The 15306-nt window shown below is 47.1% G+C and overlaps 1 protein-coding gene across 1 annotated transcript in view; it reads right to left on the bottom strand.

The window, feature by feature from the left end:
- The window catches only part of TMEM116 (transmembrane protein 116), a 34509-nt gene extending 20038 nt beyond the window's left edge, over positions 1 to 14471 (bottom strand). The window contains exons 1-4 of the mRNA XM_006121773.4: positions 14266 to 14471; positions 13542 to 13588; positions 12912 to 12975; positions 7941 to 8072 (exon numbers count right to left, since the gene is read on the bottom strand). Of these exons, the coding sequence (XP_006121835.2) occupies positions 7941 to 8072; positions 12912 to 12975; positions 13542 to 13588; positions 14266 to 14328 (306 nt within the window). The 5' untranslated portion in view covers positions 14329 to 14471. The remainder of the gene's footprint in view (positions 1 to 7940; positions 8073 to 12911; positions 12976 to 13541; positions 13589 to 14265) is intronic.
- Positions 14472 to 15306: the final 835 nt, after the last annotated feature.

A 15306-nucleotide genomic window follows, 5' to 3' on the forward strand; every position in this document is an offset into this window, starting at 1 on the left:
ACTTAGATCTTGCAGGAGGTGTTGATTGAACTGTAGCAGCGCTGTGATTGGATGCAAAGGGAGCACATGGCTCTCCCAGTCAGTGCTGTGTGCAGTCAGCATGCACCTCACTTCACCTGCCCTTGCTTTGTGTGTGTGACATTTTAGCAGTACCAGTAGGAAAAAAACTGCTTTATGGATGGAAACCAGCAGAATCTGGCAACCATGTGCATGGACAAGGATAGACAAAATATCTCACAGGCCACACGTGGAACCCTGGTGGGCTGCATGTGGCTCACAGACCACAGGTTACCCCCCACTGCTTTGGCAGAACCAGGAAATCAGCCCTGCTCTCCTAGCTCCCAGCACTCAGCTTCTGTGGTGTCGAAGATAATCCAGCAGGCAGGCCATGGTCCCCATCGGAGCCTGGCATAGAGAAATAAAGCTGGAGTGTAGGAGAAAGCAGGAGCTCTTTGTTTATCCCTTTTCAGTTGTTACTTATAATCATTCTGTGATTTTCCATTGTGCAAGCCAAACAGAGTGGAATCTACCAGGATTGTGATTAGGTCATTAGAACTTAATTGGGGAGACGGCAGATGAAGTGTGCAATTACAGCATGTTGCCCTCTCTGTGGGTTATTGCCGCATGGAATCCAGGGTTACAATGAGAAAGGGGCAGCTGAGGAGAAAGCATGTAACTTTGTCATTTCATTTGTTCAGCTAAGTGCTGGGGACTGCAGGGGAGGAAATCCTCAAGGAAAAGGAAACAAAGTGTGGTCCAAACTCATTTGTGGTCAATCATAGATTGAAACTCCCAACCTGTAACTCCACTGACCACAGTGAAGTTATGCTGAGATAAACATAGCCTTGCATTTGGAGAGAGGACCTATGATTTCTATAATTTATAGGGGAACATTTTAACCTGCATGGACACTCAGTCATGGATTTAAAAGTAGCCTGAACACAAAGGAATTTCACTACCCAATTACAGAAAGAGAATGTTGAATTGGAATTCATTTACAAATTTGGTATTGCTATCCTGGGCTTGAATAAAGACATTAATTGGTTATCACACTAGAAAGCCAATTTTCCCTGCCTTTGATATTTGCATTTTCACATTAAAAGCTGAAAATGGGACACCTCCAGCCCGCTTAATTGGCTTCATTAGCACTGGTCCTACAATTGACAGATAACTCTTTTGCTATTATATATATCTTAGATTCTGTTATTTCCACTCCAACTCATCTGATTAAGTGGTTTTTATCCATGATCCTATATATTTTTGTTAGTTTCTAAGGCATCACAGGACTACTCATTTTTAAAGTTACAGACTAACATGGCTACCCCTCTACGATTTGTATTATCTTCCATTTAAGAAAGTAGTAGAAACTCTATGAGCCCCACTGGTAAAGCAGAGCATAATTAAGATGCTTGTTTTTGTGTGAAAACACAAACAGTTCTAGACAGGTTCAAACAGTATCATAATAGAGAAACAAGCCAGTGAAAAATAATACCAGAATTATTCCTGATAACGCTGTGTTCCGAGAAAACTAATGAAATCATGGAAATGGGAAGAGGCTAGGTCACTCAAGAGACTGATAATGGATTTAGTCTTAGAGCCTTTAACTTTTAGATTGACATTTCAAATTTGGGGAGAATGGTCAAGACACAATTCTGGCACAGTCTTCCTGTGTGACTTTGGGCAAGCTGTGTCAGCACTGTGTCTCAGTTTTCTGTCTGTAAAATGGGGATCCTACTTCTCTATCTCATGGGATGTCGTGCGGGCCTCAAAGTGATGAGCACCGTTGAAAAATGAATAATCTAGTATAGGTTGATCGTGACTGAGAATGCTTTTACCATTTGACAGCTGTTCAGTGGTTGATATGATGAAATGTGTATGGTCTCCGTCTGGCTTTAACCATTCCTATAACTGGCATTAACTGAGCTTCTGGTTCTCAAGAGAAATGCCGAAGAGTGAATGGGCCATGCAATCTAAAATCCTTTTATTTTTGTTGGTAATCCTTCCAGGTCACATGGTGAGGCAGCAGGAGGGACCTTGCACTGCTGTCCCTTTGCACTTATTCTAAGAACAGTAATAAATAACCATCTGTTGCCCATCTCTGCTCCTAATACACTTTATAAGCATTTATCTGTGCCAAGGAGCATTCTGACAAAAGGAATGTAATGTTGTTGTCGTTTACTGCATGCCTACAAAATGCAGCACCCCTGAGATTCTTGGAATAAGGACAGGGAAGGGATTGGAACAGGACCATTGATGGGGGAGGGGAGAAGGGGCAACTGTCCAGGAGCTGGCGATTCAAAGGGGTCTGGGACTCCCAGCCACTGCTACGGTGGCAGTGGTGGCAGCTGGAGTCCCAGGCTATTTAAATTGCCGCCAGAGCCTTGAACAGCACACTCTGGGCAGCGCTAAGGACCGGTATTGGGGGTACATAGTCCAGAAGCCTCTTCTGCCCAAGGCCCCACCCCTTCCAAGAGCATGGAGCCACAACACACCCACCTGACCTAAGGGGCTGGCAAGTCTGTCGGCCTCTGCAATGGAAGTGTGGATGATGGAAAGTTTACTTTACACCTCTCTGCTGAGGTGCTGTTCAAGCTGTCTCCTATGTGCCTGAGTTCTTGCTCCTCCTCTTCCTGCCCAGCGCCTTATCACACATCCCACCCATGTGAGGCAGGGGTTGCTATGGCAAGCACTTGAGTTGTTTTAATTCTGTCCTAGAGTAAATAGCAGGAACAAATCTTGCCAGAGTGCAAGTTGGATCTGCCAGACCTACATACTCTCCCATCAGACAGGCATTGCCTTTGTCCTTTCCTGGGTACAGGCTTGGGGGGACTAGTGAGTGCCGTATAGCCCCCTTCCCTGGCTACCTTCACCTATGTAACCATAAGTGTTCAGGATAATGATTCACGCGTGGTCACTGCATTCAGGAGGTGGCAGCAGTAGCCTAAACATCTAAACAGGAGCTCCCCCACTGCCATCTCTCACGTTGGGGCTAGCCAGGTGCTGATGGATCCCTCTCATCAGGACCCCAGACTTGCTGTACCTGATTGCCCTGCAAGTCTGTGTCATCCAGCGTCTTGCCTCCTGCACTGGCCAAGACTTCATGCTTCCAAGGAACACCAGCCTCCCCCATTTTGCAGCTATTCTTTTAGGTTCCATTTCCTCCAGTTTCTTGCAGAGGCTCCCAAGCTGCTTTGCCGTAGACCGGGGAGGCAGACAGGGCCACCCCCTGAATTCAGTGGGGCCAGAACTTTGCCTCAAGCTCACAGTCTCCTTCATTGCCCTTCAATCACAAAGGGAGGTGTCTCTGAAGTCACTGCCAAACCCACATCTCCTGTGACGCCAAACAGCACCTGGATGCCAGGCAAACTTGTATTCCAACCTTTACTGGAGTAAACAGAACCAGACAAACAGCAGGCATTGTCACTCCTCAAATAGGTATGTGCCAAGGCAATCTAATTCCAGCTCTCTTTGAGCCAGATCTGGACGATGGGATCCTCACACCACTCATAAGAACGATGGCCTCATGATAGTTTTCCAACAGCAAACTTACCTATGTGGCCCATGAACAGGACCTCCTCATACAACCTTCAAGTTGACTATATCCTCATTGTCAAGAATTATCACCATGCCTTCCCTAATGACTGAATTGCACACAAAACCTTTTGTTCCTTACCGCAAGGTGAACACATATCACTGTTTTTACAGCAGCGCAAGAGGAGCTAGAAAGATCAGAGATAAGCTAGAAGTGGCATAGCTGCTACCTAATACAGTACTTGGTGTCATGAGTAATAAGAATTACCCATGTGTACTGAGGTTTAAAAAAAATCCAGCACAAAACTGTGCCACAAAAACCTGGCAACCAAATATAAAGCAATGTGAGCACTCTCACATACTGTACATTGAGTTACTCTCCTGCCCTCTCCACCAGATATAGGTGACCGTATTTCCCTGTGTTGAATACGGGACACCATGTAAAATTACTCTTATTCAAGCAAGTTCAATGTAAATCAATTGGAACTACGCAGTACAAACATATAAAATAACATGAAGTAGACTGAGCCCCTGTTAAAAAGGAATGCAGTGTTGCTGGAGTCTTTTTATTTGCCTTCTTATCTCTAAGGTTTGCCTAGAGAGAGGTGACACACTCATTCCCGTACACCTCTCTCATCTGGGAATGGGGGTGACTGACCGACCTGACCCAACCCTCCCTACCGGGTGCCCTCTACCTGCCAGGCCTCACTGGGTCCCCAGGATGTACCCCCCTCTCCTGGTACCTGGTGCCACACTGTCTCACAGCAACATGTGAGGGGCATACAGGGTCACAGGCCCCCAGATTTCAGTTGGGGTGGCGAGCAGCAGCCTCTGGGCGCAGCGCAGGAGGGAATCGGTGGGATCTGCTTGGGGGGGCATAGTGGTGGGGAGGACGTGGTTTTCCAGAGGTCGTCTCTTCCTCTCCCCCACTCCTCTGTGGATAGAAGCAGCCTGTCCCTTGTCACCCAAAGATGTAGGAAGGCAGCTCACACCTCCAGGCTGCTGCTGGCCTCCAACCCAACCCAGCTGCCCCCTGTCCCCTGGCTACAGCACAGGCAGGAAGGGGTTGAGGCCTGAGGGTGCATTGAGCACCAGAGCCCAGGGACCCCGGCTGCAGGGGCTTCAGCCAACCAGGCCAGAGAGGTGGCTCAGCAGGGGAGGGTGCCTAGGGACAGAGCAGTCCCGTGCTCCCTGGGGCAGGACCTAGGGTGGGGGCAGCTTATGAAGGGGGGGTGAAGTGCCCTTGTCTAGGGGCCTACAGGCTGGAAATCACTTCCTCCTCGCAACTCCAGAGCTCAGCTGAGGGGCAGAGACGTTTTCCCGCGCCAGGGCTTTGGCACATGCAGGGCTTGGCTCCTCCTGGCCAGTGCCCTGGGCCATAGCGTCTTGAGCTTTCCCTGGGTGCCAGCCCAGCCAGAGGCAGTGGGGGGAGGAAGGGGCCTGCCAGCCAGGCTGGGGGTGAGCTGAATGATGGGACCAGCGGCTGGGTCTCTGCAGGGGGGCTAAGAAGGAGCAGCAGGGCTGGGTGGGGAGGGGGAGGGTGAATAGGCACAGAAGGGAGAGGACAGTGAGAGGGGAAGCATGTAAAAGGCCAATGGGAGGGCAGCAGAGGTGACATAACCAGCCACCCCCTCCTTGTGCTCACCAGCCAGCACTGGCTGGAAATGGAGCAGGGTGGGGGGAGAGGAGAGGAGCCTGCTGACAGACCAGCAAGGAGAGCGGCCACCCTCTGAACACTGCAACTTTCCCTGATCACCAGACTTGCACACTCCCCTCATTGTCAGTCACTGAACATGTGGCTTACAAACTAGAACAAGCCCTAGTCACGTCTGGATGGCAATATAGCAGTTAAAGAAGTGAAAACCTATTAGGTCATTTTTTCCACCACCCCAGAGATTAATGTAACATTGCTGCTTACAGTATGTTGCCTTCTCCTGTTCTAGAAGGCACAACCTACTAGCCCTGTGTCCAGAGAACTGCACTCTAATGGACACTGCTAGGGAGGACATAACAGAAGCTTTATGGTTTTCAGCCTTTGCAGGTTGTTTTTTTAAAGCCAATTACTTGACTCTATATTCTATATTAGACATAAAACTGAACTCCTGGCAGCTTGTGACCAAAGATCCCATGGCACTGCCTGTAGGAGCCATGGCAGTAACACTGTGCCTTGCCCAAACGGAAGATCAAGTAATTAAAAGCTGTCTCCCTGGATTCGCCCTGTAGTTTCAATGGGATTTCTGTGTTCTTCACTTCTCACCGTATCATGGTGGCCTTGCATTGCTGAGTGTGGTTAGCCAACTGAAGTGATGGGTGAATTGATTTCTATCAATTCCTGATGTCATCCTCACACAACCCAGCGATTCCTTTATGTAACTCACAGAGACAGTGTGAGAGTTAGTTATTGTAGATGAAGTTCTTTGCCTTAGCACTGACACAAGCCAGCGTGGGAGTTGGGAGCTCCTTGGGACAGAGATGAAGGATTTATCAACTCTAGGCACTGAAGTGAAGCAATTTCATGACCACCACTCTTGCCTCTGGAGCACAGTGGTTTTCACAGCTAACAGGCTGCCTCTCCACAGTTATAACAGATCAGTCAGTCCTTTCTCTTTCTCAACCCCAAATCCAGTGTGCTCGGGGGTCCCACAGAAAGGGGTCTCTGGAACAGGCAAGAACACCCCATGTGCAGCTACCCAAATCTTTGCATCTGCTCCCCTCCCTGGAGTGCAAGCACATCAGCTCCTCTGCATCTGGGGATTTTCCTGGCCATGCAGGCAGAGGCAGGGTTTGTCCCACTAAAAGGCACTATTGTACTTCCCAGAAGAGGTGACAGTAAGCAGGTGCACCCTATTGCACAGCTCCAACAAGAGCTGATTGAGCTGTGGCAAAAGCCAGCAGGGAGCTATTTAAAGAGTTGGCAGGAACCCCGGTTGTGATAGGACAGTGCCTGTGAGAAATTTTAAGCTACTTTCACCACTGCTTCCCACTTAAGCTCCTTCAGCTCAGTTCATCTTTAATATGACCAGACCTGCTTGAAATAGCCTCAATGTCCTAAAGACAAAGTACTTCCTAAATTTTCTCCCTTCCTTACAGCACAAGCCATTCCAAAGCCCTATTGCCATTGCGGGGCAATGGGTTTCTGCACGGATCCATTGCTACCATCCCCACAGCCTGCCTGCAGCCCCTCACACATTTCCTCTCCTTTTGGTCATTACCTGGTATGCTTCAGGCAGCTACAAATTGAGTCTGGCCGGAGGAAACCCTAATGATGCCACGGCAACCCGACAAGACAAAGAGAACTGTCAGGAAAATGCTTCCACTTCACTGAGGCTCCTGCACATGAATTCAGCACAGAATAGGACATACAGCTGACCTTGAGAGTGTATCACGAGCACAGCAGCGCATAGAGTAATCCAGTGGGACTGCTTGGGAGACTATTGGTAGAAGGGTAACAGGAACAAATCCCATGGGGGCTACTCATATGAATAAGATTTACAGGGCTAGGCCCGAGGGGAATACCAGGGTTTGTTTGTTCTTTTACAGGAAGGAGAAGCATGGAAATACAGCAGTACAGTCACAGAGGCAGCTTTGGGTACCTGCTCATCAGAAGATGAGATCAATTCATTTGACAAAGACAACAGAATACTCCCCAAGAGTGACCCTAAAATGCTATCTGTCTCTAAGCCTTGTCTACACTATGCAGAAAATCTATACTGCCCCATTGATCTACCGGAGTTCGCTTTAGCAGATCTAGTTAAGACCTGCTAAATCAAACTCAGAAGGTGCCCCCATTGGCACCGGTACTCCTACTCCTCATAAGCAGGAGTGGCCCGTGAGCCTAGGCAGACTAGGTGGTCGCGTAGGGTGCTGCCGGCCCTGGTGCCTGATGATGACGTCATGGGGCGCCAGGGTGCCCCGTGATTACATCACGGCCATTGACGGCCGTGCAGGCGGGGGTGCTGATCGTGTCTTCCACCTGGGGTGCCAGCTGCCACAGCCGGCCTCGGGCCGCCCCTGCCCATAAGGAGTAAGGGAAGCTGATGGGAACATTTGCTCCCATTAGTCTCCTGTTGTGTAGATGGCACAGAAACGTAATGTCAGATATGTCAAGTCCAGCTACGTAATTTAAGGCCTAGTCTACACTACATCGGAAGGTCGAAGTAAGATATGCAACGCCAGCAACATAGTTGCATATCTCACTTTGACCTTCCAAAGTAGTGTAGGCCAGGCCTTAAAGACTTTGCCTTTGTGAGATAGGCCTATACAAATATCATTTTACAGACCAGACACAGGGTTCTTACCTATTAAGGCCACTCAGCAAGTCACTGTCAGAGCCAGGATCAGAGCCCAGGATCACTGTGTCCTGTGCAAAGCAACCTGACCTCACAAGCTGATAACCCAAAGTTACTCACCTGACCAGTTGTTTGAAGATTATAGCAGACAACATCTTGATTTGTGCTGGGGGTGGTATAGAGAAGTGCTCCAATGAGCCAGCACATCCCCAAAAACAGGTCAGAGAGGCTCAGGTAGAAGAGAGGACGCACCTAGAAAATTTGAATTGATCATTTTGCGTGGTGAGCATTGTATGGTCAGCTACAATGAGGATTTCATTTTCACCATCCTTTCCTGATATACTTGTGTGCCAAGCCAGCCTTATAATGCGGCTGTCGCTACATGGAGGAAGTTGGATTGACTTGTGTACTCAGTACAGGTTTGCAATAGAAGCACCCAGATTTAATTATCTTGGGCCGCATTTGCAACTGCCCAATAACCTGAGAGCTGCTTCAAATCTAGCTCTGAAAATTCAAAATCTATGGTTTAATACCATACATTCCTTTTGGTGTGTTATTAGTAACACCCAGGGTGACAAACACAGAAATATTTTGAAAAATCAGATGTTTTTCTGACAATGGGTGTTTGTTTCTCTGCTGCATAGCATAGCTTGGAAAATGGAATATCACTTTAGTTAGCCAATTTCAAGTTCTCATGCACTAGCACAAGAGTCATCCATTTGAACAGGGCCACCCCAAGGGTTGTTTTACACCTTTGGAGAATTATGACTTAACCCCCTCCCCTCTCCCACACACATACATTCAATAACTTGGGAGAAGCAGCAGGGGAGCCTATGCTAAAGCCCCTTCATGGCCAGCTCTGCCTGGCACAGAGAGGAAGAAGCGCTGCGTGCTGCTGTTCCCCCTCTCTTCCCCATCTCTGGTTGGAGGAACAGCAGTGCGGGGAAGTGTTCGCCTGCAGGCTTATTCCTGCCTCTCCCACTGGCCAGGTTTTTGACACATCTTAAGAGACTGATTCATTCGCCTATATGGTTAGGCCAGTCCTGCATTTGAGTTGTAAACACTGCAGGGAAAGATTTTCTTGTTTAAAAATGCTGAACACATTTTCACTGACATAGTAAGTTGTAGGTGAAACTAGGCCTACAGGCAGTCCCAGGGTTACGTACAAGATAGGGACTATAGGTTTGTTCTTAAGTTGAATTTGTATGTAAGTCGGAACTGGCTCCAGATTCAGCCGCTGCTGAAACTGATCAGCGGCTGACTACAGGAAGCCCTAGGCAGAGTTGCTCTGCCCCCGGCTTCCTGGAATCAGCTGCTGATCAGTTTCAACAGTGGCTGAATCTGGACTCCTGGGACAGAACAGCTGGGGCACTGCCGGGTAGGTCCCCGCAGGACCAACCCAGCAGCACCCCAGCTGCTCTACCCCAGGCATCCCGCAACAAAAGCCTGGTCTGCTGGGGGGGGGGCGCACTAGCTGTGCCCCCTCCCTCCCAGCAGACCAGGGAGACCCGAGCAAAGCCGCGGAGGCGCATAGGTCCCGCCGCCTCTGCGACTTTGCTCCTGTCTCCCTGCTGTGCTGGGGGAGTTCCCCCCAGCACAGCAGGAAGACCTGAGCAAAGCCGCACAGGCGGCGGGGTCCCCCGCCTCTGCGGCTTTGCTCCTGTCTCCCTGCTGTGTACAGGGGACTGCCTGTATTATCTAGGTGCCTATATGTGGATTTCAGTGCCTAACTTTCAGCATTCAGGAGTGAAAAAATTAGTCTTTTTTTTTAAGAATTTTTAAAATTAAGCAAAACATGCAAACATTTATATAAGTTTTAGATTTGGGAAACCTTATTTATTTCTTGGAACCTACTTGTGGGCTGAATTTGGTCAGACATTGCTTTTGAATTGAAAATAAATGTGCACATCACTATATTTGCTTGAACTTGTCTTTTTCCTGACCTGTTGATTTAGTCAGTGCAGCAGCAATAAAAATCTACTAGCAGGCTGTTTTATCCGTACTTATTAGTTACAGATAGTGAAATCTGTTTAAGCTCTTTCTAAGGTATATTTTTCCTTCAGGTTTTATAGAGTGGCTGAGACTGCAAATTTTTATTTTTATCTTAAGATCTCTATTTTTATTAGCACAGTGCATTGACCCGTCACCTCAGCAAACCTATGAATCAAATTTTGTATTGCTAAGTATCTTGAGCTAGTTTCCCATCATTAGGTTCATTGCATTTATTAATCCCTCTTAAAACATTTTTGAAACATTTCCAACCATTTCTCCATGCAGAACCAAGCAGGTGTACAGCAGTGTAGCATTCTATGCATGATTGATACTATGGGTATATTAAAAACAAATCTGGAAGAAGGCCGATGATCAATTTTAATGGGTGGACAGATGACCCAAGTCTGTACAAGTGTAGCAAAACTCAACTATTTATCAAGCGGGTTATCTAGGTAAAGGCATATACAAGGAAGTTGGAGGAGTAGGTGATGCTGTGGTTAACATGGAAGGCAAGCCAGTTATTTCCTTCAGGAAGAAAATCCAAATCATTTATAAACTGAAGGAAATAAATGTAATGGCTCAAAATTGCTGGTTAGCTGAACAAAATGTATAGCCACTTTATATATGTTTAGACTAGGCTGGGGACACTTTAAAGCACATCTGTTTGCATAAAAACCCTTGGCTGTGTCTAGACTGGCCAGTTTTTCCGGAAAATGAGCCGCTTTTCCGGAAAAACTTGCCAGCTGTCTACACTGGCCACTTGAATTTCCACAAAAGCACTGATGATGATCTCATGTAAGATTGTCAGTGTTCTTGCAGAAACAGTATGCTGCTCCCGTTTGGGCAAAAGTCCTTTTGCACAAAACTTTTGTGCAAAGGGTCAGTGTAGACAGCTCAGATTTGTTTTCCACAAAAAAGCCCCAATTGCAAAAATGGCGATCAGGGCTTTTTTGTGGAAAAGCGCGTCTAGATTGGCACGGACACTTTTCTGCAAAAAGTGCTTTTGCAGAAAAGCGTCCATGCCAATCTAGACGCTCTGTTCCGAAAATGCTTTTAACGGAAAACTTAGACATCTAGACGTAGCCCTTGTTTCTTCAATGCTGTACCCATAGAGGCACCAGGGTTTAGCTCTGCTTATATTTTTGAGTCACCCTGTTCTTTTTATCACAAAACAGGCAAAATTGTTTTGTTAGCATGTCATGCCTTAAACACAATTTAGTTAATGTAGAGGATTTTCTGGATTCTGTAGATCCAGAAAATGTGTTTCAACAATGAAACATTCAGCTGCCAGTTCTATAGTGTGGAAAGATAGGTACCTATGATTCCCATACCTTTCAATAACTGGGAAAAAAATCTTCCTATTAAACATATTACTCTTTAAATATCAGGGAATAATCTGATCCTGACAAGCATCAGGAAGGATTCTCCCTATGGCTTTCATTTACAGAACTGTACAACCAGTGGGGGAAGTGGGAGCATACTGAGATACGCAGCTTTTGCTGAAGCATCAGGAATTAACTACCATGCCAGGAATTAACTTTCATACAAGTCTCGAAGCCTGCTGCACAGTTGCCAATGCTGTGTTCTGATGTAATCAAACTAATGATGTCACTGTTCTTGAAATAAGACACTTTTTGACACAGGTGGGGTAGTCTAATCACCTCTAGCCATTCATGTTGAAATACATGGGCTCCCTAGAGCCAGTGCCTCCAATCCTAGCAGGGATAACCCAGCCATCATTCTTCCAAGGTAAATCAATTTGAGTTCCAGGAAGTTGATTCTGTGTTTAGGGTAGGCTTTTTCTATGAGGTCTTATATACCGAGGCCCTATCTGCTCTTTGTGGATAAGTCCCCTATTTTGTAAGTCCCCTAAGTTTACAGTGGACTCTGCAGCTCACACACACTATGTTCCATAGGAGTTTTGGGTGTGTGGGACTCATAATATGTGACATACTTTGGAGATGAGGAAGATACAGAACTAGAAAACTTTGATAAATTATAACAGAATACTGGTTTAGAAGTACAGCTCACCTAATTTCTGACACAAAATACTATTCAGTCGCCCTCAACTTTCCATTAACTTTGAAGTTCTTGAATATTATTAGTGCACATTCTTGTGAAAAGCAAATGTTATGCAAACATTTTAATTGACAGTGAATTGTAAATTATTTCTGACTGGAACATTTGCAATTTACAGTTTACTGGTTACTTCCAGTGGTCATTCAGTCAGCAAAATGAAACACCATCTGACGTGCATAATTAATTAAACCATGGGAATTCTGAAGTTTGAATCTCAAATATTTGCAGTAAATATTTTGAGGCTATTCATATTTGGTAGAAAAGCGAAGCATAAATCAATGTATCTTTTTGAATCATGAGTTAATCTAAGGGTTTACAATCTGCTAAATCATCAGAAAAGGAAGTTCAATGAACAAATTGTTGTGAAACATTTGTTCAGCTGCAGTCATGATAATGCTTATAGTTTTACATGTAATTATATTTGGTCAGAGGTGCGGAATCCTCACAAAAGTCAATGGAAGTTGAATGTGGGTATCTGAGTGCAGAATTTGACACAATAATACTCATATCCTTTGACATGCTCCTATATGCTCTTAATCCTCGCAACTATTTTCCTTCATCTTCTGAAGTAGTTTTAGTCTTGTTTCTATTTAGCCAGACTGAAAAAAATCCATGTGAGAGGCAAAGTGACTGTTCCCCAAAAAGAGTCAGTGTCAGAGTGAAGTGTTGGAATGAAGGCTTCTTGGTTCTCAGTCTTTGACTTAGACTATATAGGCACAATTTAGCATTATCCACTTACATACATGTTATGGGGAAGGATTAAAAATCATTGAAAGCACATGTGCTTCATGAAGCAGTGCATAATTACAGCAAAACATATACCTGTGAGTTGTTTATTCATCTACCCCACAGTATTAAGCATTTGGTTTGTTCTGGTAATAATAAAAACAGTGTGCCTAAGAAGTCAAAGCCGTCACAGTGGAGAACTCATGCCCACACATCTGTTTTGTTACATAAAACATGATTTATCCTCAGGGTAGTAAACATTCAGACTTAAAAAATGAAAGGCAGAATCCTTACCTCTGGGGATCTCACCACATTTTGGAAGACAGCATAGGCAATAATTGAGCTGGAACCTATAACACTGAGAAAATGAAGAGCAGGTCTGTTGGAGAGTGCTACTTTGGATTTTGTTTCACTTGATCTGTGTATGTCTGGGTTGTTATTCTCTTTTTTATGTTCTTTCTAGAAGATTGACCTGGCCTTTCTTGGGTTCTTTACTCAATTAATTGTTGAGCTTTGGAAAATAAAATGAAAAGGTCCCTGCTTCATGTAAATCATTGCTCTGGGGTGGGGGTGGGGATAAGGGGTTCCGTTTGCAGGCTGCCCCAGGGACAGAGAATTAGCTCAGTCCTTTTTCACCACAGCAGCTTGGGGCCAGGTGAGAAGTGCCTCCTCTTGGCTGCTGTAGCTCCAGCGGGCACAGCCGGGAGAGAGTGCATGTCCGTCCGCTAGGGGACAGACACACAGGCAGACAGATAAACTTACTCAAATATTCAGTAGATTAATAAGAAGACAATAATCAATAATAAATTCCTGTCTTGAGTTCCAATGAAGGAGATTTAAAGGGAATAATACACCTTCAAGCAAGCTACAGGGAAGGCTCTCATTCCTGACATTTGCTTACTAGTTTCAAACAATATACTGTACCTTAAAGTGGCCATGACAAACTGTATCCATTGTATAGAGGAATAAACCTGGGGGGTACATAAAAAAGCGGGTGGTAAGTGCAGCTGTAACCATACTCTCCATTCCCATTCTCTATCTCTAATAAAAATGGCTAAATTGTCCAAACTCGATCATAAATACAGAGGGGCAGGGCACACCCTGGGTGCTTGATGGAAAACCTCAAAGCCATGTCTCTACCTTAAAACTGAAAGAACCAGCTCCAAATTTCTCTTAAGAAGGTTTTCTTTACTGAGGGCTAGGTTATGCAAGGTGCCGTGTCATCACAGAGGCTCGACATGAGCTGCATGGCTCCAGAGCGCAGATGGAAAATTAGAGAAGGAGGGATTAGAAAGATGGAGAGAGGGGAGAAGGAAGGATGGTAGCAGGCGAAGGCGATGTTTTGCTATCGCCAGAGGAAGCATTGGGCGGAATGGGTAGAGAGGGAGCTAAGAGGGGACGGCGGGGTAGAGGGATTGGGTCGGTGAGAGGGAGGCTGTATGAGTTGGCAGGGACATCGGAGGGGACGGATGGAGAGACTAAGGGATAGAAGAGGTGAGATCCGAGGAATGGGTAGCTGGAGCGCACGGACGGTGCGGGCTGGCCAGGGGCTCAGAGGGCTGGGTGGGTGGTGAGACCAAGGAATGGGTAGCTAGTGCTGGCTCTGGGCTAGGCTCGCTGGCGGAGTCCTAGGGTCTCGCCCACTCACCTCCTGCCAGTCCCGGTCCAGCCGGGTGACATTGAGCCCGGCTGTCTGCGCTGCGAGAGCCATCGGGCGCCGGCAGCCCCTTGCCCGGGGCACTGCGCTCAGTGCTCCAGCCGGAGCCCCTGCCCGGCTCCTCCTCCCGGTCCGGCTAGTCCTGCCCCTGGCCGCCGCGCAGCTTCCCCACCCAGCTGAGCACGGGCAGCCCGGGGCAGGGCAGGGCAGAGCAGAAGGGGAGGGCAGAGGGAATGCGGGAGACTGGGAGGGCGGAGAAGAGACAGCGCAGAAGCCCGAGCCGCTCGGAATGGACTGGGAAGTGAAGCCACCCCTGTTACATGGGCAGCTCTCCCCCTCTGTCGCATAAGCACCTGCCGCTGCGGCAGCCGGTCCCTTTGGATGTGTCTGTGTGAACGCTCCCCTTCTCCGTTCCTCTGCTCAATTCCTTCGAGAGTCATCCTTCGCATTTTCTTGTCCCCCTTCCCCCCCATTTTCCGTCCCTTCCTCTGCGCTCATGGGAAAGTGTTCTTCAGTCTGCATTAGTTCAGGAAGGCTTCATGCAAAAGTAGCTCCTGCATCTTGCTCCGCAAATGGGCCGGATTGGGACCACCGTGCACGAAGGGACAGCAGTACCGAAGCCAGCAGAGCCCTTTCCTGCAGTCAAGGATAATGGAGAGCCCGGAGCAGTCACCGGCAGAGAACGGCGCTGGAGAAAAAACCAAGCCAGCGGCTTGTGGAAATGTGCTCGTAGAACGGAACCTATTCCGGGAGCAGCGTGAATACTAAGCGTTCAGGGGACAAGTACAGCTTAAAATCGAAGCAGGCTGCGTTACTTAGCGGACTAGAAGTAATAATGATAATGGGGTGGAAAATTCCCTCTAAGGAATTGGAAATCATGGGAGTTTTAGTCTGTGGAAATTCCTCTGAATTGGGAGAGGAGACCGTTTGCACTGGAATGGGTTCCCTAGGGAAGTAGTGGAGTCTCCATCCCTAGAGGTGTTTAAGTCTCGGCTTGACAAAGCCCTGGCCGGGTTGATTTAGTTGGGATTG

The sequence above is a fragment of the Pelodiscus sinensis genome, chromosome 15 (assembly GCF_049634645.1).
Source record: "Pelodiscus sinensis isolate JC-2024 chromosome 15, ASM4963464v1, whole genome shotgun sequence".
NCBI lineage: Eukaryota > Metazoa > Chordata > Testudines > Trionychidae > Pelodiscus > Pelodiscus sinensis.